The sequence below is a fragment of the Notechis scutatus genome, chromosome 1, assembly GCF_049901735.1.
Source record: "Notechis scutatus isolate UNSWTSFEM ecotype Mainland chromosome 1, rNotScu1.2, whole genome shotgun sequence".
NCBI classification, from domain to species: domain Eukaryota; kingdom Metazoa; phylum Chordata; class Lepidosauria; order Squamata; family Elapidae; genus Notechis; species Notechis scutatus.
The window spans coordinates 335,636,034-335,659,403 of record NC_142009.1 but is presented as its reverse complement, the minus strand read 5'-3'; the positions used below and the strand labels follow the sequence as shown (position 1 = coordinate 335,659,403).

The window sequence follows — 23,370 nt, the reverse complement described above, 5'->3', positions numbered from 1 at the left end:
CACCAAGTCCTTCAGTAGAGGTCCGGCCAGAGGTACCACCAAGTCCTTCAGTAGAGGTTCGGCCAGAGGTACCACCAAGTCCTTCAGTAGAGGTTCGGCCAGAGGTACCACCAAGTCCTTCAGTAGAGGTTCGGCCAGAGGTACCACCAAGTCCTTCAGTAGAGGTCCGGCCAGAGGTACCACCAAGTCCTTCAGTAGAGGTTCGGCCAGAGGTACCACCAAGTCCTTCAGTAGAGTTTCGGCCAGAGGTACCACCAAGTCCTTCAGTAGAGGTCCACCCAGAGGTACCACCAAGTCCTTCAGTAGAGGTCCAGCCAGAGGTACCACCAAGTCCTTCAGTAGAGGTCCAGCCAGAGGTACCACCAAGTCCTTCAGCAGAGGTTCGGCCAGAGGTACCACCAAGTCCTTCAGTAGAGGTCCAGCCAGAGGTACCACCAAGTCCTTCAGTAGAGGTCCAGCCAGAAGTCCCACCAAGTCCTTCAGCAGAGGTTCAGCCAGAAGTCCCACCAAGTCCTCCAGCAGAGGTTTGGCCAGAAGTCCCACCAAGTCCTCCAGCAGAGGTTTGGCCAGAGGTACCACCAAGTCCTTCAGTAGAGGTCCAGCCAGAAGTCCCACCAAGTCCTTCAGCAGAGGTTGAGCGAGAAGTCCCACCAAGTCCTTCAGCAGAGGTTTGGCCAGAAATCCCACCAAGTCCTTCAGCAGAGGTTCGGCCAGAAGTCCCACCAAGTCCTTCAGCAGAGGTTCGGCCAGAAGTCCCACCAAGTCCTTCAGCAGAGGTTTGGCCAGAAATCCCACCAAGTCCTTCAGCAGAGGTTCGGCCAGAGGTACCACCAAGTCCTTCAGTAGAGGTCCGGCCAGAGGTACCACCAAGTCCTTCAGTAGAGGTTCGGCCAGAGGTACCACCAAGTCCTTCAGTAGAGGTTCGGCCAGAGGTACCACCAAGTCCTTCAGTAGAGTTTCGCCAGAGGTACCACCAAGTCCTTCAGTAGAGGTCCACCCAGAGGTACCACCAAGTCCTTCAGTAGAGGTCCAGCCAGAGGTACCACCAAGTCCTTCAGTAGAGGTCCAGCCAGAGGTACCACCAAGTCCTTCAGCAGAGGTTCGGCCAGAGGTACCACCAAGTCCTTCAGTAGAGGTCCAGCCAGAGGTACCACCAAGTCCTTCAGTAGAGGTCCAGCCAGAAGTCCCACCAAGTCCTTCAGCAGAGGTTTGGCCAGAAGTCCCACCAAGTCCTCCAGCAGAGGTTTGGCCAGAGGTACCACCAAGTCCTTCAGTAGAGGTCCAGCCAGAAGTCCCACCAAGTCCTTCAGCAGAGGTTGAGCGAGAAGTCCCACCAAGTCCTTCAGCAGAGGTTTGGCCAGAAATCCCACCAAGTCCTTCAGCAGAGGTTCGGCCAGAAGTCCCACCAAGTCCTTCAGCAGAGGTTCGGCCAGAAGTCCCACCAAGTCCTTCAGCAGAGGTTTGGCCAGAAATCCCACCAAGTCCTTCAGCAGAGGTTCGGCCAGAAGTCCCACCAAGTCCTTCAGCAGAGGTTCGGCCAGAAGTCCCACCAAGTCCTTCAGCAGAGGTTCGGCCAGAAATCCCACCAAGTCCTTCAGCAGAGGTTTGGCCAGAAATCCCACCAAGTCCTTCAGTAGAGGTCCAGCCAGAGGTACCACCAAGTCCTTCAGTAGAGGTCCACCCAGAGGTACCACCAAGTCCTTCAGTAGAGGTTCGGCCAGAGGTACCACCAAGTCCTTCAGTAGAGGTCCACCCAGAGGTACCACCAAGTCCTTCAGTAGAGGTCCAGCCAGAGGTACCACCAAGTCCTTCAGCAGAGGTCCACCCAGAGGTCGTACCAAGTCCTTCAGCAGAGGTTCGGCCAGAGGTACCACCAAGTCCTTCAGCAGAGGTCCACCCAGAGGTACCACCAAGTCCTTCAGTAGAGGTTCGGCCAGAGGTACCACCAAGTCCTTCAGCAGAGGTTCGGCCAGAGGTACCACCAAGTCCTTCAGTAGAGATCCAGCCAGAGGTACCACCAAGTCCTTCAGCAGAGGTCCACCCAGAGGTACCACCAAGTCCTTCAGCAGAGGTTCGGCCAGAGGTACCACCAAGTCCTTCAGTAGAGGTCCAGCCAGAGGTACCACCAAGTCCTTCATTAGAGGTCCACCCAGAGGTACCACCAAGTCCTTCAGTAGAGGTGCAGCCAGAGGTACCACCAAGTCCTTCAGCAGAGGTCCACCCAGAGGTACCACCAAGTCCTTCAGCAGAGGTTCGGCCAGAGGTACCACCAAGTCCTTCATTAGAGGTCCACCCAGAGGTACCACCAAGTCCTTCAGTAGAGGTGCAGCCAGAGGTACCACCAAGTCCTTCAGCAGAGGTCCACCCAGAGGTACCACCAAGTCCTTCAGTAGAGGTTCAGCCAGAGGTACCACCAAGTCCTTCAGTAGAGGTCCAGCCAGAGGTACCACCAAGTCCTTCAGCAGAGGTTCGGCCAGAGGTACCACCAAGTCCTTCAGTAGAGGTCCAGCCAGAGGTACCACCAAGTCCTTCATTAGAGGTCCACCCAGAGGTACCACCAAGTCCTTCAGTAGAGGTTCAGCCAGAGGTACCACCAAGTCCTTCAGCAGAGGTCCACCCAGAGGTACCACCAAGTCCTTCAGCAGAGGTTCGGCCAGAGGTACCACCAAGTCCTTCAGCAGAGGTCCACCCAGAGGTACCACCAAGTCCTTCAGCAGAGGTTCGGCCAGAGGTACCACCAAGTCCTTCAGTAGAGGTCCAGCCAGAGGTACCACCAAGTCCTTCAGCAGAGGTTTGGCCAGAGGTACCACCAAGTCCTTCAGCAGAGGTCCAGCCAGAGGTACCACCAAGTCCTTCAGTAGAGGTCCAGCCAGAGGTACCACCAAGTCCTTCAGTAGAGGTTCGGCCAGAGGTACCACCAAGTCCTTCAGTAAAGGTCCAGCCAGAGGTACCACCAAGTCCTTCAGCAGAGGTTCGGCCAGAGGTACCACCAAGTCCTTCAGTAGAGGTCCAGCCAGAGGTACCACCAAGTCCTTCAGTAGAGGTTCGGCCAGAGGTACCACCAAGTCCTTCAGCAGAGGTCCAGCCAGAGGTACCACCAAGTCCTTCAGCAGAGGTTGAGCAAGAGGTCGTACCAAGTCCTCCAGCAGAGGTGGAGCCAGAGGTCGTACCAAGCCCAGAATTTCCAAGCCCTCCATCAGAGGTGGAACCCAAGAAGCCACCAACCCCTCCACCAGAAGTCACCAAGCCCCCAAAGATGGCAGCGTTGACCCCTGTGCCCAAGGAGAAGATCCCCAGAGATGTGGCGCACATAACTCTAACCAATCCTGGTTGCGATGAAGACGGTAATCTGCTGTTTAGGCTGGCGAGAAGTGAAGATATCCCTTCTGAAGTAAGTTTCCCTTGCCCTCTGCTCCCCTCCCCAAGTCATAACGCTATCGGTGTCTCGGCGATCAATATGTTGAAGACACCCTACCACACAACCTGGACAAGGCTGCCTCTGCATGAGTCCCTGTTCTGGACTTCCAATCTTGGAACACAAAATGCAGAACAGCAACTCATACCAAAGTACCCCTTTCAGTAACCCTCAGTGCAGCGGGTGGGTTTTCTACAACAGTGAGGGTGGGGAATCATCTGTACAACACGATTTAGAGATCCAATGATTTCCTCTTTTCTAGCTAATCTAAATCGCGCTGCACAGCTGATCAGGGTGAAACAGCTGATCGTTGGGTGAGGTGGGGTAAAGAGATACCAGTTCAGCCGAACTGGTATCATTTTTTTTTACTACTGGTTCATTCGAACTGGGCCGATCTGGTAGAATACGACCACTGCTCTGTGGACTTCAACTCCCAGAATTCCCCCAGCCAGTCCTGGACTTTTATTTCCCTAATCTGGAACCCGATCAGTGTGGAATCTCTATATCATAATTGTAGTCTGGAGTATTTATGAAGCTGCAAGTTAGCGAAGGCGGATTCATTTCAGATATAGAGTTGGAAGGGACCTTGTAGGTCATCTAGTCTAACCCCATGCCCAAGCAGACCCTACACCATTTCTGGCAGGTGGCAATTTAATCTCTTCTAGAAAGCTTCCAGTGATGAAGCTCCCACAACTTCCGAAGGTAACTTCTGTTCCGTTGGAGGATTGTTCTCACGGTCAGACAATTTCTTCTTATTTCAAGGTTGAATCTCACCTGGATCAGTTTCCACTCATTATTCCTCATCTGGCCTTCTGGCACTTTGGAGAACAGGATGACCCCTTCCCTCCTCCCTGTGGCAGCCCCTCAAATATTGGAACCCTGCTATCCTGTCTCCCCTGGTCCTTCTCTTCACTAGACTAGCCAGGCCCAGTTCCTGCACCCGTTCATTGTACGTTTTAGGCATTTCACACTTTCCTTAGCAGCCGCTTAACAGCTAAAAAGCCGGATTCTTCTTTAACTGGATTTATTGAAAGGGAAACCCAAAAGGGAAAGTCTTGGCAATCGGATGCTTCCTTCAGCGTGTCAATTCACTTCTAATTTTGTTAGGCTTTGATTCTTTTTTATAATCCTCTGTTGGTGATATGGGGAGAAGGCTACCCATTTCCTTGATCAGGAATGTGCAGACACATGGTGTTTGTAGTACAGTATTTTGTCACTTGCTGCCTGTCCTCTTTCAAGAATCAGAATAGAGCTGGAAGGGACCCTGGAGGTCTTCTATTCCAGCCCCCTGTTCAAGCAGGAGACCCTGTGCCATTTCAGACAGGTGGCCATTCAGTCTCTTCTTAAAATCCTCCAGTGATGGAGCCCCACAACTTCTGGTGGCCCGTTGTTCCTCTAGTTAATTGTCCTCACTGTTAGAAGGTTTCTCCTTAATTCCAGGTTGCTTTTCTCCTTGATGGGTTTCCATCCGTTGCTTCTTGTCCTGCCTTCTGGTGCTTCGGAGCACCTAACCTTGCTTTAGGGCAGGGGTGTCCAACCTTGGCAACTTTAAGACTTGTGGACTTCAACTCCCAGAATTCCTCAGCCAGCTTTGCTGGCTGAGGAATTCTGGGAGTTGAAGTCCACAAGTCTTAAAGTTGCCAAGGTTGGACACCCCTGCTTTAGGGTCAGTTTTATGATTGCAGCAATGTAGAATCTCGAGAGTTAGCTCTCCAAGGTAAGCCAGAGACAACATAAGGACCACATGAAGAACAGTTACAGGAAGTGGGTATGGCTAGTCTAGTGAAGAAAAGGATCGGAGGTGACATGATAGCGTTCCAATATTTGACCGGTTGTCACAGAGAGGAGGGAGTTAAGCTATTCTCCAAAGCACCCGAAGGCCAGACAAAGAATAAGGGGTGGAAATCGGAGAGATTCAACCTGGAAATAAGAAATTTTCTGACAGAGCAGTCAACCCATGGAACAGAAGTTGCCTTCAGAAGTTGTTGGGAGCTTCATCACTGGAGGCTTTCAAGAAGAGACTGGACGGCCATTTGTCAGAAATGGTGTAGGGTCTCTTGCTTGGGCAGGGGGGGTTGGACTAGATGGCCAAAAGGCCCCCCTTCCAACTCTGTTAATAATCTGTTCTGCTCAGAGGAACGGCTTTTTTGCCTTCAGAAATTGTGGGTGCCCCACTGTGTTCCTATGGGTATCCCAAGGCTGGCTAGGAAATTCTGGGAACTGGTTGGAAAAGCACTGAGCTACTGAAACTCTGTTATCGTAAGCTATAATAACAGATTCTCGGGAGCCGGACAATCTCTTTCCATCCCCTTCTTAAACCAAAGAGAATCAACATGGAGCAGTCTTGAATTTCTTCCTGACTTGCTTCGATTTTCCCAGCTAAACTGATTTTTGTTCCTCTAATGACTGACCCGTTTCAAGGCTTTAGTCCATACCTCTCTCTGCTGGGAAATAAAATATCCTTCTTGAATTTAGAGGCCTCCAAATCCCTAAAATTCCCAATCGGGATTCTGGGATGCTAACACATGGTGAGAGGGCCAAATCTCAAAAGGAGATATAGGCAGTCCTCGACATACGACCATCATCGGAACTGGGATTTCCATTACTACCTGAGGCGCTTATTAAGTGAGCTGCAAACTCCATTTTACAACCTTGTTTGCCACGGCTGTTAAGCAAATCCCTGCCGTTGTTAAGTTAATCTTGCAGTCATTAACTAAATGTGGCTTTCCCCACTGGCTTCTCTTTTTGGACCAGTTGCAAATGGAGATCACGTGACTGCAGGTACATATGCCATTTGCCAAGTGCCTGCATTTTGATTGTGCTACCATGGGGCTGTCACAGTCGGGTTGTAAGTGTGAGGGTTTGTTGCAAGTCCCTTCTTCTAGTGCGGTTGTAACTTTGAACAGCCACTAAATGAATTGGTTGTAAGTCGAGGACTACTCTTGCTTCAGAAAAAAAAGAGTAATATTTAAACACGTGCACACACACACACAGAGCAAACAAAATATACAGCTGGAAATTGAAAATCTGGAATGCTTTGCCCCTCAACCTTTGAACGCCAGAAAAGTATATTTCAAGCTTGATGTTTTTACTCTGATTTTATATCTGATGAAGTTTCGTATTTTTATGAGGTTAAACCACCACAAATCGCAAATTGCAAAAAAAAATCCTAAATCTCCAAAAATAAGCCCTAACTGAAAAATAAGCCCTAGCCTGTTTTTGTTCAGGGTGCTCGTAATATAAGCCCTAGCCCCCAAATAAGCCCCAGTTAAGATCATCAGCCAGACGGCCGCATTTAGTACCATATTTCCCCCCCCCAAAAAGGCCTAACCAGAAAATAAGCTCTAATGTGTCTTTTGGAGCAAAACTTAATATAAGACCTGGTCTTATTTTCAGGGAAACACAGAGAGTGAAGACTTTAGCCTTAATGGGAAAGTGCAGAAAGCCACTAGTTGTGTCTCTCCACTCCTCGCTACGTTTCTGCGAATCGAGCTTCTCCAAAGTTCAACTTTAAGGATCTTCTAAAATTTCCTGCAAAGCATTCCAAGGCCCACTTGCTTTGGCTACCAAAATCTTGACCACTGGGTGCCTAGTTTGGCACCCAGTTCATTTCTAATTTTGTTAGTGTGAAGATCCCTTGATTCGTGGAGTCCTTGGTGCTCTCTCAGCTTGCTGGTTTTGTGGCAGACGTGACCCAACTAGGCAACACTACCAGTGCTAGAAAGGAGTGAGGTTTGCTCTCATTTTACATGACAATGGATTGCCTTGTCGGTGTGGGTGGGAGTGTTTTTGGTGGTCCCCTGAGTAGGTTGCTTGTCTAAGTTGGTAGTTCTTTGATCATTAATACCAAGGTTAACACGAATTAATACTCAAGAAGTAAACAATTGTCCAATCAAGCACTGATGATGTTACGTAGTTGGGTCATGAGACCTCTGCAAGAAAATAACCACACTCAGAGAGCACCAAAGACCCCCTAACCTCCCCCTCCTCTCCACAAACCCCACTCCCTGAAAGCACTGAGGATGTTCCCTAGTTGGGTCATGAAACATCTGCAAGAAAACAACCAAGTTCAGAGACCGTCAAAAACTCCACAGTCTTCCTCCTCCTCTTCCTCCTCCCCCTCCCCACAAATCCCATTCCCTTCCAGTAATGACGGTGTTCCCCAGTGGGGTCCTAGGTGCTTGCAAGAAAATTAAGCTCAGAGGCTACCCAGGACCACACAGTCCTCCTCCTCTCCACTAACCCCACTCCCCATTAGCCCCGATGCTGTTCCCTAGTTGGACCATGAGATGTTTGCAAGAAAACCACCAAATTCAGAGGCTACCCAGGACTCCACAGTCATCGTCCTCCTCCTCCTCCTCTCCACAAACTCCACTCCCTTCTTGCCCTGATGATGTTCCCTAGTGGGGTCATGAGATGTTTGCAAGAAAACCCACCAAGCTCAGAGAGCACCAAGGACCCCACAGTTCAACCCTGAGCTACAAATATTCTCTCCTATCCATGTTCCTTGATTCTTTCGGTACCTGCCAATGCAGCGAGGAGGAGGTTATCCTGATGGAAATTGGGTTTTAGTTGGTTTAATTGCTGGCCGGGGCTGCTACCTGGTAGGGAGGACTATACGACTGAAGGAATGTCCTTTTGGTTCCAACAGGGAGAAGCCGAAACCCTAGAAATGTCCCGTAGCCTAACCAGCAACTTGAGTAACACCGAGAGCTTGTTGGCCAACCTGAAAGATCTTCCCTCCCATCTCCAAAACAAGGCCCTGCTTTGGTTGAAGGACAATCTTCCTCCCGTCCGGAACAAGGAGGAGGAGACCAAGGACGAAGCCGAAGAAGGGATCACCCCGTTTGACATGAGGGATATGGAGAGCAACATCTTGAAAATCCAGAAAGCGTACGACCCTGGAGAGTTCGACATTGACGCCCTTTTCATGAAGAAGGAGGAGGAGGCTGAGGAGGCCTCACCTTCTAGTTTAAGAGACACAAAGGACATCCTCAAAGTCCAAGAAGCATACGACCCTCAAGATTGTAAGGAGAACGTAACTCCTAGCAGGGGCGATGAAAAGGAAAAGGAAGGGTCAAAGGATTGGGGCATAATGAAAATGCTGGAGCCCTACGTGGCCAAAATCTCCACCATCCAAGGCCTGCTGGAGAAGAAGCACCCCTCAACTTCTCTCGAGAAGGAAGAGGAAGACATTCCTGGCCAGGAAGAAGAGGAAGAAGTCTCGCCCAGCAGGGATGACATTTTGAAGCTACTCCAGGCTTACGAACCCAAGGAGTGTGAGGACATTACTCCCAGCAGGGTGGCGGAGGAGGAGGCCTCAACAGCAACACCCGCGACCTCTGGACATTCAGAGTGGAGCCTCTTCAAACTCGTGCAGTCCTACCTCCCGAAGAGTGCCAAGGACAATGATTCTAGCAAGGAGAAGGAAGACAAGTAGGAAGATGGAAAGAATGCGCGGAGGAGGAGGGGAAATGCTTCGGAAACAGGGGTGCTTAGCGGAGGCTGCCAATGATGGTGGACTCACCCCGGAGAAGGACCCAGGCGGTCGGTCTCCATAAATCTAGGTGTGCAGCATGAATCACTAAAGAACGAGATGTTGAGTCGGAAGCTCATTTGAACGTTGCTTGTTGTGTTTCCTTCCGGCTATCGCTCCCCACTTGTCACTCCCGTGCTCCGTAGGTCGGGAACTACAAGGTCCATAGGTTTTCTGCTCCAACGGATGCCATTCAGAATACAGGATAATAGAGTTGAAGGGACCTTGGAGGTCTTCTAGTCGGGTGGTCTCCCACTTTTCCAGTTTTGTGGACCGGTGGAGGAAGGAGGGGATGCTCCCACACAAGTGACAGGCACGCATGGAGCTTGGTGTGCGCGCGCAGTTGTCTGCTGCTCACACAAATGGAGCTGCGCATATGCTCGCCTGCCACATCCGCTGCCTGGTTCTGAACGGGCCACTGCCTGGTAACGGGCCACAGGCAACGGGTGGCTGATGCCGGTTCATACAGGTTTAGCAACTCGGTATTTCCGACCATCAGCTGGCCCCGCCCACCCGCTCCCGCCCTATCCTATTATATTTCCATCTTAGCTCAGCGGATTCGCATGGCACAGCGGATTTCCGCGCCTCAAAGTGTTCTACTTACGGGGGCTTCCCATAGAAGGTAAGCTGTGGAGGTTAAAATCTGTGTTTTTTTTTAGCGCTGGGCTGCGCGCGCTCACCGACCCGGTTGTTGAATTGGTTGCAGCCCACCACTGGCTGCAGCCCCAGGGGTTGGGGACCCTTGTCTCTAGTCCTTCTCCTGCTTCATGGGCGTCACTCAGCTGTGCCGCGCGAAGCAGCGGAGGAGGAAAAAGCAGGGAATAAAGGACAGGCTAGAGTCCTGATGGGCAGGTGGGCCAAACAAAAGGCCAGAAGATGGTTGCAGCGAACCGGTGCCGCGTCAGTTGCTCTTCAGAGCTACCGGTTCTATCGAGCCGGTAGAATCCCACCCCTGCCTTCAGGTACTTTGGAGAATAGCTTGACTGCCTCTTCTTTGTGGCAGCCCCTCAGATATTGGAAGACTGCTATCATGTCTCCCCCCAATCCTTCTTTTCATCAAACTAGACATACCCAATTCTAGAAACCGTTCTTCCTGTTTCAACCTCCAGCCCCCTAATCCTCTTGGTTGCTCTTCTCTGCACTCTTTCCAGAGTCTCAGTATCTTTTTTTTACACCGTGGCAACTAAAACTGGATGCGGAATTCCAAGTCTGGCCTTACCAAGGCCTTATAAAGTGGTATTAACACTTCATGTGATCTTGATTCTTTTTAGCATAGAATAACAGAGTTGGAAGGGACCTTGGAGGTCTTCTAGTCCAGCCCCCTGCCTAGGCAGCAAACCCTACACCACTTCAGACAAAGGGTTGTCCAATCTCTTCTTTAAAACTACCAGTGTTGGAGCATTGTACAACTTCTGGAGGCAGGTAGTTCCGCTGGTTAATTGTTCTCCCAGTCAAGAAATTTCTTCTTAGTTCTAGGTTGCTTCTCTCCTTGATTAGTTTCCTTCCATTGCTTCTTGTCCTGACCTCAGGTGCTTTGGAGAATAGCTTGGGGCAGCCCCTGAGATAACGGAAAACTGCTGTCATCTCACTCTTTGTCCTTCTCTTCAGTAGACTAGCCAAACCCGATTTCTGCAACCAATCGTCATATGAACAGAGTTGGAAGGGACCTTGTAGGTCATCTAGTCCAAGCAGGAGACCCTACACCCGTGATGGCGAACCTATGGGACGTGTGCCGGAAGTGGCAGGCAGAGCCACTTCTGCCGGTACGCAAGAGATCACCCGGAAGAGCCTCACTGCGGATGCGCACGCGCCACTCACCCGGCAGCTGACTGTTGGGTATCTTGATGCGCATGCGCGGGAGGGGCAGAGATGCCCACACATGCACGGAGACACACAAAACATGTGGTGGGATCGTACGCACATGGGCAGGGGGCCTGCGGGGGCTCCCGCGCGCATTGCATTATAGGTGCTGGCACATGAGCGAGCATGCGTGCCATTTTCGGCATGGGAGCCCAAAAAGGTTAGCCACCACTGCCCTACGCCATTTCTGACAGGTGGCTCTCCAGTCTCTTCTTGAAAGTCTCAAGTGATGATGCTCCCACAACTTCCAAAGGCAACTTCTGTTCCCTGGGTTGATTGTTCTGTCAGGTTTCTCCTTATCTCCAGGTTGAATCTCCCCTTGTTCAGTTTCCATCCATTATTCCTTGTCTGGCCTTCGGGTGCTTTGGAGAATACCTTGACCCCCTTCCTCCTCTCTATGGCAGCCCCTCAAGTATTGGAAGGCTGCTATCATGTCTCCCCTGGTCCTTCTCTTCCCTAGACTAGGCAGGCCCAGTTCCTGCAACCGTTCATCGTATGTTTTAGTCTCCAGTGCCCTGATCACCTTCATTGCTCTTGTCTGAAATCAGAAGGAAATTTCTCAGCCCTGGACAGCCAGTTGCCTGAAATGGTCTGGGGTTTCCTGCTTGAGCATGGGGTTGGACTAGAAGACCTCCAAGGTCCCTTCTAACTCTTGTTATTCTGCCCTGTGGGTTGACAGCTGGGGACAATAAGGTGGATTTTGACTTCTTGGGTGACCTGGTGGAAATTACAACTTCCAGAAGCCCCACCATTGGCCGTGGAGGCTGGGAGTTGTAGTCTGGCACATCTAAAGATGGGTTAAAGATGGAAACAGGGCAGACAACGGGATTCCCATCCAGCACCCCACTGAATGTTTTTTTTTTTTTCAAATACAGGTGGTCCTCGGCTTACGACCACAATTGAGTCCCAACAATTCTGTTGCTAAGCGAAACAGTTGTTAAGTGAATTTTGCCCATTTGACGACCTTTCTTGCCACAGCAGTTAAGCAAATCGCTGCAGTTGTGAAGTGAGTGACGGGGTCGTTAAGTAAAACGGGTTTCCCCGTTGACTTTGCTGGTCTGAAGGTTGTGAAAGGGGATCACGTGACCCCGGGGACACTGCGACCGTCATAAATGGAGCCAGTTGCCATGCCTCTGAATTACGATCATGTGACCATCGGGTTGTGAAAAAAACAGTCATAAGTCTGGGTTTCTTCCCCCCGTTCTATTGTTCATGTTGAACAGTCACTAAATGAAAATGGTTGCAAGTTGAGGACTGCCTATAACTTTTCCAGGCTTTTGGTCCTTCTCTGGGTGGGAGGGTATATTGGATTTTTAATATGGGGGCTTTCGACTTCTAACTCCCCTTGTGTGTCAAAAGGGAGCAGGTGTGAAGGTATCTTAGCACAGGCAGTCCTTGAGTTACAACGTTTCCTTTAGTGACCGTTCAAAGTTACAACAGCACTGGAAAAAAGGTTCCCAGTCCTCCCATTCTCCTCCTCTCCGCAAACTCCACTCCCTTGTAGCACTGATGATGTTACCTTGTTGGATCGTGAAACGTCTGCAAGAGAACCACCCAGCTCAAAGAGCACCAAGGACCCCACAGTCGTTTTCCTCCTCCTCCTCCTCCTCTTCCACTTCACAAACCCCCTCCCTTCCCGCACTGATGATGTCCCTTCGTATGGCAATGAAACATCTGCCGGGAAACCACCATGCTCGGAGAGCAGAGCACCAAGGAACACCCAGAGTCCTCCTCCTCCACAAAAACACTCCCTTCCGCCACTGATGACGTTACCTAGTTGGGTCATGAAACATCTGCTATAAAATAATCGAGCTCGGGGCGCACCAGGCACCCCGGAGTTCAACCCTGAGCTACAAATATTCTCTTCTATTGGGAGCCCTTCAGCTGGCCCCAGTCCCAGGGTGTCAGGATATAGCCATAACACCAGCACTTAGACTTATATACCCCTTCACAGTGCTTTACGGTCCATTCTAAGCAGTTTACAGAGTCAGCCTCTGGTCCCCAACAATCTGGGTCCTCCTTTTCCCATTATTGGAAGGACAAAGGGCTGAATCAACCTTGACCCGGTCAGGATTGAACTCCTGGCAGTGGGCAATTAGCCTGCAATACTGCATGCCAACCACTGCGCCACCCCAGCACCTTCCTTCTTTCTTTTTTTTCTTTCTTTCTTTCTTTCTTTCTTTTTCTTTCTTTCTTTCTTTCTTTCTTTCTTTCTTTCTTTCTTTCTTTCTTCTTTCTTTCTTTCTTTCTTTCTTTCTCTTTCTTTCTTTCTTTCTCTCTCTCTCTTTCTTTCCTTCCTTCCTTCCTTCCTTCCCTTTCCTCCCTCTCTTCGCACTTAGCAATAGCACTTAAGACATATATACCATTTTACAGCTCTAAGGGTTTACAGAGTCAGCCTATGGCCCCCAACAATCTGGGTCCTCATTTTACCCCCCCTCAGAAGGACGGAAGGCTGAGTCAATCTTTAGAAGGAAGGAAGGGAGGGAGGGACAGAGGGACGGAGGGAGGGAGGGAGAGGGAGGAAAGAAGGAAGGAGGGAGGAAGGAAATGGGAAAGGCAGGAAGGTAGCAAAAGCACTTAGACTTATATACCGCTTCACAGTGCTTTACGACCCTCTGTAAGCGGTTTAAAGAGTCAGCCTGTTGCCCCCCCCCAACAATCTGGGTCCTCATTTTACCCACCTGGAAGGATGGAAGGCTGGGTCAACCTTGAGCCGGTCAGGATCGAACTCCTGGCAGTGGGCAGAGTCAGCCTGCAATGCTGCATTATGACAACTGGGCCACCCAGGGCTTGCTTGCTTCCTCCTTCCCTTCCCTTCCCTTCCCTTCCCTCCCCAGTGATCCCACTTTAAGTCTATACTGCTTCACAGCCCCCTCTAAGCGGTTTACAGAGCCAGCCCATGGTCCCCGACAATCTGGGTCCTCATTTGACCGAACTCTGAAGGACGGAAGGCTGAGTCCACCTTGAGTCCTTCAGGATCGAACTGCTGGCAGTGGGCAGCGTCAGCCTGCAGTACCGCCTTCTAACCACCAGGCAGGGCTCTGCATGGTGAAACTCCACAAAGTTTTAAGCCTTGTTGCGATCCCTGCTCTTCTTCTCATCCCTCAACCCAGCGAGGCGGAGAAAGAGGGGGAAAAATAAAATAAAAGCAAAGAAATAAAAAGAAGGATGGACCAAAGATCGGCGGTCTTTTCTGTTCTTTTTTTTTTCATTAAAAAACAACCCTTTATATATTCATTTCGTGTCTGTGGAAATCACAGGATCAAAGGCGAGAGGCGGGAGAGAAGGGCGGGACAGGGATGCGCAGGGACGCAAAGGGAACGTGGGGGCCAATACAAACGTGCCGGGGGTGTGGGGGAGGGGCTGCCCCCTGCCCCCGAAGTTCATCATTCTCGAGGGAGCGAAAGGGGAGGGGAGAGGGGAGGGGCGGGGGAAGAGTTCTCGGGAAGGACATGACCTAGAACGCCATCTACTGCGTGGCTTTTGAGAAGCATCACGGAAACGCCGGGCATCGCAACAATCCGGGGGCCATTTCCTCGCATGGGGGTGGGGAATGGGGGTGGAGGGGCCCCTTTCGGCCGCTTTCAACTCTCGTCGTCTTCATCCGCCGAGTCCGACTCTGGCTGGACTGCGCTTCGCTCCGTCCCCGCCTGGTCCGTCTCGGGATGGTCTTGCGCTCTGCGGAGATCCCAGGGAAGGGAGGAGAGAGAGAGATCAGGGCGGGAGGAACGGCAGGGAAACGGTGATCGGAAGACCCCTTCCCAAAGTGGGAATGGTCTTCTTGGAGGCCGGGGAAGTGGAGGGCAGTTTACGAGATATTCCCTCCCTCCCTTCTTTCTCCTTCCTTCTTCCCCTCCCTCTTCATTCCTCCCTCCTTCTCTTTCATCACTCTATTTTCCTTCCTTCCATCCCTTTACTTATTCTTTCCTTCTTTCTTCCATGCCTCCCTTCCTCCCTTTCTTTCCTCCATAAAGAATTCTATTTCTCCTTCCCCTTCCTTCCTTCCTCCTTCCCTCTCCTCCCTCCCTCCATCTGCTCCCTTCCCTCTTCCTTCCTTCCCTTTCTTCCTGCCTCCCCCTCCTTCCTCCATTCCTCCCTCTCCTTCTTTTCCTTCCTTCCTTTTCTCTCTCCTTCCTTCCTTCCTCCCCCTTCCCCTTCCCCCTCTCTCACCTGTGCCTGCCTGCCTGCCAGCCACCCGGACCGACTTACTTGTTGTGGGTGTCCTCGGGCGACATCCCCCTCTTGCCATCTCCCGAAGTCCAGTCTTCCCCTTGGCCTTTATCCTCTGCTCCGCCTTCCCCTTTCTGGCTGGCTGATTCCCCATTCACAGGCGCTGGGAGATCTGGAAGAGGAAGAGAAAAGGACAAGACAAGACAAGGGGCCCAAGCAGAGGGCCGGGTTTTTCTCCCCTCGGCAACCATCTTGGGCTGCTTCTCAGGGTGGGGGGTCCCTCTTTGGGGAGGGGGAGGCAAGATGAAAAGCCAGGAGCGCAACCGCCTCTCCTTTTCCAAGGAACGGCGCAAATCCCACCCATCTCGCGGTTTTCAGAATCGTGGGACTGCCCAACATTTCCTGAATCTTTGGATTTAGGAGCCCTGGTGCGCAGTGGGCAGAATGCAACATTGCAGGCTACTTCTGCTGACTGCCGACTGTCAGCAGTCCAATCCTGACTGGCTGAAGGCTGACTCAGCCTCCTGTCGTTCTGGGGTCGGTAAAAGGAGGACCCAGATTGTTGGAGGCCAGAGGCTGACTAGCTCAGAGGGGGCTGTAAAGCACTGTGAAGCAGTATATAAGTTGAAGTGCTATTGCTACCTACCTACCTACCTAATCTATCATCTCTCTCCTTATCTACGGTATCTATCTCTCTCTCTCTCTCTCTCTCTCAAGACCTCTGGTGGTGCAGTGGTAGGGATGCAGCATTGGAGGCTGACTCTGCCCACTCCCAGGAGTTCAATCCTGACCGGTTCAAGGTTGACTCAAACCTTCCGTCCTTTCCAAGGTCAGTCAAATGAGGACCCAGATTGTTGAGGGCCAGAGGCTGACTCTGTAATTGCTTAGAGAGGGCCGTAAAGCATTACGAAGCGGTATATAAGTGCTACTGCTATCATCCATCCATCCATCCGCTTACATACCTACCTATCTACTTATCATCTCCCTCCCCCCCCCATCTATTGTCTATTCCCTACAATCTCTCCTTCTCCCTCTCTTCTCTTGCCCTCTGGTTGGAATGCAGTACTGCAGGCCAATTCTGCCCACTGCCAGCAGTTCAATTCTGACCGGCTCAAGATGGACTCAGGTCTTTCGTCCTTCTGAGGTTGGTTAAAACGAGGATCCAGCTTGTTGGGGGGGCAGAGGCTGAATCTGTAAACTGCTTGGAGAGGCTGGGGCGAAGTGGTATATAGGTCTAAGTGCTCTCGCGATACCCTCCGGGGACGGGCCTTACCAGCGTTATCCCCCTCCTCCTCTCTCTGCTCGTTCTCCGTTTCCCCTGCTGGCAACTTCTCCTTCTCTTTGTCCCCTTCCTCCTTCTCCTTCTCCACCTCCGCTCTGTGCACCTTCTGGTTGGGCCCAGTTTTTGGGCCCAGGACGCGAGATTTCAGGCACGTGTAAACTTCAGCGGCTTTCCCCATCACATCCTTGTTCGCTTTGTAACGTCGAATCTGAGGACGACCCAAAAGAAAAAGGAGAAAAGCTCAAGCTGGGGCAGTCTGGAAGGACAGCCTCCAAAGGGCTCCCCAGAGGGCAGCTATCCGAACCCTTCAGGCTCCACCGATTAGGGCGGTTTCTGAAGTCTACCCACCCTAGTTCAGATCGATTTTAGCTGAAGTGGGTTTTGCTGGACTTAAGCCAGCGTCGCTCAGCCAATAAAATGTCTATGGAAATTCTCGATCATCCAGGCCAAAAGGCAAATCGATTTTCTAAGAAAAGAACAAAAAAACCCTGAGAATCTCCACTTGCCCTTTTTGGAATGAGTCGCCCAATAAACCACAGTTAGAAAAATGAGTGCGGTGTTCAACGCTAGCCAGATTCAATTAACCACCATGTTATTAAGTTAACATCTGTAGAGATTCGGTTCACAACTGTGGCCAGAAATGTAAAACGGGGCAAAACTCCCTTAACAAAATGTTTCGTGATGAACAGAGGGATAAGACGCCGTATCTTATTCCTCAAGCCAAAATTGTGTCAACTTAACCTGAAGACAAATCAGATGTAGCCATGCCAATGTTCACCCACAGAGGATTTGGAACTCTGCAGTTTTCCAAAATCCAAGCAGGGAAGTGTAGTCCTTGACTCACGACAACGGAGCCCAACATTTCTCTTGCTTACCCTGTTTCCCCGAAAATACCACCTACCCTGAAAGCCCTAGCTTGATTTTGACACGTGGGCCCAATATATAAGCCCCACTCCCAAAATAAGCCCTAATTAAGATCCCGCCCACTCCAGAGTGGACGGGTGAAAATTAAGCTAGGGTGTGGATTGGGGAGGTGGAGCTGCCCTACTACTTACCTTTGGACCGTTGTAGCCAGGCCTCGCACACCCCGACCCCTGCCTTGCCGGTCCATTTCTTCTGCAGCTGGCAAGGCTGGCAAGGCTTTCCTGAAGGCCTCTGGAGCTGATAACAAAGCTCTGGATCGATCCTGAGCTCTCTTATCGGCTGCAGAGGCCTTCAGGAAAGCCTTGCTGGTGGCAGAAGAAGAAGTTCCTGAAGGCCTCTGACAGCAAAAAGGAGGCTGAGGAGGATATGCGCAAATGAGGTTAGTCAGTGGATGAGATTCCCCGAAAATAAGACCTGGTGCCTTTTTTTGGTGGCAAAAAATAAAAATAAAAAATGACAGTGCCTTATTTTCGGGGAGTGCCTTATTTTCATGGTAAGTGAAACATGCGTTGAGTTTTGCCACATTTTACAACCTTTCTCGCCACGGTTAAGTGAAGCGCTGCAATGGGTAAGTTGGCAACACGGTTGAATCTGGCTTCTCCATGGACCTCGCTTGTCAGAACACGACAAGATCTCTCAACCTAAACCCACCTCACAGGGTGGTTGTTCTAGGGAAAAATAGGAGGAGCCCAAAGTACAGGTAGTCCTCAACTTACGACAATTGAGAGGCCCAACCTTTCTGTTGCTAAGGGAGACCTTTGCTTTTGCTCCATTTTACGGCTTTTCTTGCCCCCGCTGTTGAAGCGAGTTGTTGCCGTTGTTAACTTAGTCACACGGTTCTTTGAGCGAATCGGGCTTCCCCGTTGACTTCGCTCCTCAGAAGGTCGCAAAAGGGGATCGCGGGACACGCCGACCATCATAAATAGGAGCCGGCTGTCCAGCATCTGGATTTTGGTTCACGTGACCACGGAGATGCTCCCAAGGTCGTTAAGTGTGAAAAACCGGCTGCAAGGCCCCCTTTTTTCAGGAATGTTGTAACTTTGGACACTAAATGAACTGCTGTAAGTTGAGGACTACCTGTATAAGCAGAGGGGTGGGGGGAGTTGGCAGGAGGAAGGGAGAGAAAACAGCTGCCACCACCACCCCTCTCGCCCTCCGTGGCACCACGTACCTTTTTCAGCGTAGCCACGACGTCGGTGTGCTTCTGCAGGATATGTGAAGTGACTTGCAAGCTACCCAGCTCTTCTAACGCGCTCAAACACCTCTTGATGTCCTAAAGGGAAAGGAGAGGATCAGGTGAGCTTACGGCCCCAGGTGGGTGGGTGCTGAAGTGGTTTAGACCAGGGGTGTCCAACCTTGGCAACTTTAAGACTTGTGGACTTCAACTCCCAGAATTCCTCAGCCAGCAAAGCTGGCTGAGGAATTCTGGGAGTTGAAGTCCACAAGTCTTAAAGTTGCCAAGGTTGGACACCCTGGTTCAGACAGTCTCAGGAAGAGAATTTCTGGCAGCGAATTAGATTGCAAGGAGGGAGGGAGGGGCACAGGGAGCCGAGGCAACGGTGCAACGCTAGCAAATCCTTCAGGCTTGATGACAAGAGATTCCGGCCTCCGATCACAAGAGGAGACACGAAGCAGAAAAACATACCTGGATGTTCAGGTGTCCTTCAAGAACGAAGGCGGCGCTTCTCAATCACGGCTATTTGAAGAGGTGCGGATTTCAATTCCCAGAACTCTGGGACTGAAAGTCCACCCATCTTAAAGGATGCTGGAAGGGGAATTCTGGGAGTTGAAGTCCACCCATCTTAAAGTATGCTGGCTGGGGAATTCTGGGAGTTGAAGTCCACCCATCTTAAAGCACGCTGGCTGGGGAATTCTGGGAGTTGAAGTCCACCCATTTTAAAGTATGCTGGAAGGGGAATTCTGGGAGTTGAAGTCCCCCCATCTTAAAGCCTGCTGGAAGGGGAATTCTGGGAGTTGAAGTCCACCCATCTTAAAGCATGCTGGAAGGATTCTGGGAGTTGAAGTCCACCCATCTTAAAGCATGCTGGAAGGGAATTCTGGGAGTTGAAGTCCACCCATCTTAAAGCATGCTGGAAGGGGAATTCTGGGAGTTGAAGTCCACCCATCTTAAAGGATGCTGGAAGGGGAATTCTGGGAGTTGAAGTCCACCCCATCTTAAAGGATGCTGGAAGGGGAATTCTGGGAGTTGAAGTCCACCCATCTTAAAGTATGCTAGAAGGGGAATTCTGGGAGTTGAAGTCCACCCATCTTAAAGCATGCTGGAAGGGGAATTCTGGGAGTTGAAGTCCACCCATCTTAAAGGATGCTGGAAGGGGAATTCTGGGAGTTGAAGTCCACCCCATCTTAAAGGATGCTGGAAGGGGAATTCTGGGAGTTGAAGTCCACCCATCTTAAAGCATGCTAGAAGGGGAATTCTGGGAGTTGAAGTCCACCCATCTTAAAGGATGCTGGAAGGGGAATTCTGGGAGTTGAAGTCCACCCCATCTTAAAGGATGCTGGAAGGGGAATTCTGGGAGTTGAAGTCCACCCATCTTAAAGCATGCTGGAAGGGGAATTCTAGGAGTTGAAGTCCACCCATCTTAAAGTATGCTAGAAGGGGAATTCTGAGAGTTGAAGTCCACCCATCTTAAAGCACGCTGGCTGGGGAATTCTGGGAGTTGAAGTCCACCCATCTTAAAGCATGCTAGAAGGGGAATTCTGGGAGTTGAAGTCCACCCCATCTTAAAGGATGCTGGAAGGGGAATTCTGGGAGTTGAAGTCCACCCATCTTAAAGTATGCTAGAAGGGGAATTCTGGGACTTGAAGTCCACCCATCTTAAAGCACTCTAGAAGGGGAATTCTGGGAGTTGAAGTCCACCCATCTTAAAGCACTCTAGAAGGGGAATTCTGGGAGTTGAAGTCCACCCATCTTAAAGCATGCTAGAAGGGGAATTCTGGGAGTTGAAGTCCACCCATCTTAAAGGATGCTGACTGGAGAATTATAGGAGTCAAAGGTCATCCATCTTAAAGCATACCAGCTGGGGAATTCTGGGAGTGGAAGTCCATCCATCTTAAAAGTCACCATGATTGAGAAGCGCTGACTTAAAGGAACTCCGAGTATCGGCTGCCCCATTTCTAATTGGGAGTAAGGGGTTTTTGAAGCTCATGTGAATGAGCCGAGTGGCTAGCCAACTCAGGAAGGAAATATATCCGAAGTCTGATCCAGGGAAGCGATGCTCACACCCCCCCCCCTCTATTCCCCCTTGATGGATGGAGTAGAGCAAGAAATAAAAGCCCCGAGGAAAATGCCTTTGAACTGGTCAGCCTCAATTCTCCTGCCCCTGGAACTGGAAGCTTCCAACAGTCAGGCGGAGTGCGTTTTTTTTTAATTTATTAGAATCTTTGGGGCTTCAGAGTCACCCAGCTGGCTTTCCTGCCTAAGGCGGGACTAGAATTCTCCATCGCCCGATGATTGGCCCAGAATCACCCAGCTGGCTTTCGAGCCTAAGGCGGGACTAGAATTCTCCATCGCCCGATGATTGGCCCAGAATCACCCAGCTGGCTTTCGAGCCTAAGGCGGGACTGGAATTCTCCATCGCCCCATGATTGGCCCAGAATCACCCAGCTGGCTTTCGAGCCTAAGGCGGGACTGGAATTCTCCATCGCCCGATGATTGGCCCAGAATCACCCAGCTGGCTTTCGAGCCTAAGGCGGGACTGGAATTCTCCATCGCCCGATGATTGGCCCAGAATCACCCAGCTGGCTTTCCTGCCTAAGGCGGGACTAGAATTCTCCATCGCCCGATGATTGGCTCAGAGTCACCCAGCTGGCTTTCCTGCCTAAGGCGGGACTAGAATTCTCCATCGCCCGATGATTGGCCCAGAATCACCCAGCTGGCTTTCCTGCCTAAGGCGGGACTAGAATTCTCCATCGCCCGATGATTGGCCCAAAGTCACCCAGCTGGCTTTCCTGCCTAAGGCGGGACTAGAATTCTCCATCGCCCGATGATTGGCCCAAAGTCACCCAGCTGGCTTTCCTGCCTAAGGCGGGACTAGAATTCTCCATCGCCCGATGATTGGCCCAGAGTCACCCAGCTGGCTTTCCTGCCTAAGGCGGGACTAGAATTCTCCATCGCCCGATGATTGGCCCAAAGTCACCCAGCTGGCTTTCGAGCCTAAGGCGGGACTAGAATTCTCCATCGCCCGATGATTGGCCCAGCTGGCTTTCCTGCCTAAGGCGGGACTAGAACTCACTGTCTCCTGGTGATTGGCCCAAAGTCACCCAGCCAGCGTTCACGCCTAAGGCGGGACTAGATTTCTCCATCTCCTGGCGACCAGCCCAAAGTCACTGAGGCAGTTTTGTGCCTGAGGCAAGACTAGAACTCACCGTCTCCTGGCTCCTAGGCCTGGTAACTTAAACCACTAGACCAAACTGGCTCCAAACCGCTTACCGGATTGTCCACTTTGAGGGCAAACTTGATCTCGCTGTGCAATTTTTGGAGCTTCTCTTCAACTGTTGGCTCTGCAACAGGAGGAACGGCATTTTAAAAGTCTGCCCTGCCAGCCTGAAGGGGATTCCCACAGCAGCTGCGTTTAGTGGCGTGGTGTACCTCCTGTTCTAGGTCCAGGCAATCAAAGGGGCCCTGCCTCCTCTGCTTTTGCACCCTGGAGTAACCCCCTTGCAAGGTAGGCCAGCCTCGGGGAAAGAAAGCTCAACAGTAGAAGGAATCTTGCAACGTCCCAGAGATCTGGCAGATGGTCGGAGGCTGAACGGAGATGATGTAACAGCAACAGCAACAGCATTTAGACCAGGTGTCAACCTTGGCAACTTTAAGACTTGTGGACTTCAACTCCCAGAGTTCCTCAGCCAGCAAAGCTGGCTGAGGAACTCTGGGAGTTGAAGTCCACAAGTCTTAAAGTTGCCAAGGTTGGACACCCCTGACTTAGACTTATATACCTCTCCGCAGTGCTCTATAGCCTTCCTTAAGCGATTTACAGAGTCAGCCTATTGCCTCCCCCCCTCACCCAACAATCTGGGTCCTCGTTTTACCAGCCTCAGAAGGACTGGAAGGCTGAGTCAACCCTGCGCTGGTCAGGATCGAACTGCTGGCAGTGGGCAGAGTTAGCCTACAACGCTGCATTCTGACCACGGAGCGGCTCGTGCTATTGGATTCCTGCACCAAGCAAGGGTGAGACTTGATGACCTCAATGGATAGACCAGGCTGAAAGCAACTGGCTGCAGGCAATGCTCCAATTCCCTTTCGGGGGGCCTCTGAAGCTTCCTCCCACGAGCACAATTTCTTCCCAACGTGAGGAAAGCGAAGACTGAAAGTATTTTGAAAAATGACATCAGTCTTCCAAAATTTGCCACAGAGAGGAGGGAATCAAGCTATTCTCCAAGACCCCTGAAGGCAGGAGAAGAAGAAGCAACGGATGGAAACTAATCCAGGAGAGAAGCAACCTAGAACTAAGGAGAAATTTCGTGACAGGGAGAACAATTAACCAGTGGAACCACCTGCCTCCAGAAGTTGTAAATCAGAGGTCTTCAAACTTGACAGCTTTAAGACTTGTGGACTTCAACTCCCAGAATTCCTCCTCCAATCATGTTAGCTCAGGAATTCTGGGAATCCCCAAGTCTTAAACTTGCCAAGTTTGAAGACCCTTGTTGTAAATGCTCCAACACTGGAGGTTTTTAAGGAGAGACTGAACAGCCACCTGTCTGGAATGGGATAGGGCCTCCTGCTTGAGCAGGGGGTTGGACTAGAAGACCTCCAAGGTCCCTTCCAACTCTTCTTCTGTGTTTTCTGCTCTGTCAGGTGTCAGGTTAGTGTGCAAAAGGAGGAGGGTCAGCAATGAGGAGTCAGCCTGGGCCTTGTGGCTGGGATCTATGAGTTATGGCTGCTGTTACATAAAGAAGAGAAATGAAGATGATTAGGGGATTGGTGGTTAAAACATATGATGAACGGTCGCTGGAACTGGGTAAAAGTCTAGTTGAATGAAAAGAAGGACTAGGGTGTGACACGATAGTAGTCTTCTGATATATGAGGGGCTGCCCCAAAGAAGAGGGAGTCAAGCTATTCTCCAAAGCACCAGAAGGCAGGACAAAGAAGCAACGGATGGAAAGTCATCAAGCAGAGAAGCAACTTAGAACTAAGGAGAAATTTCCTAATAGTGAGGGCAATCA

At 50.9% G+C, this 23,370-nt stretch overlaps 1 protein-coding gene and 1 pseudogene across 2 annotated transcripts in view; one reads left to right on the top strand and one right to left on the bottom strand.

The window, feature by feature from the left end:
- The window catches only part of LOC148133555 (phospholipase A2 inhibitor beta pseudogene), a 237,474-nt pseudogene that overhangs the window by 181,013 nt on the left and 33,091 nt on the right, over positions 1-23,370 (top strand). The window lies entirely within an intron of this gene.
- The window catches only part of HDGFL2 (HDGF like 2), a 47,287-nt gene continuing 37,910 nt past the window's right edge, over positions 13,994-23,370 (bottom strand). The window contains 5 exon segments of the mRNA XM_087951766.1: positions 13,994-14,489; positions 15,021-15,153; positions 16,255-16,471; positions 18,359-18,460; positions 21,638-21,708. Coding sequence (XP_087807892.1) covers positions 14,396-14,489; positions 15,021-15,153; positions 16,255-16,471; positions 18,359-18,460; positions 21,638-21,708 — 617 coding nt within the window. The 3' untranslated portion in view covers positions 13,994-14,395.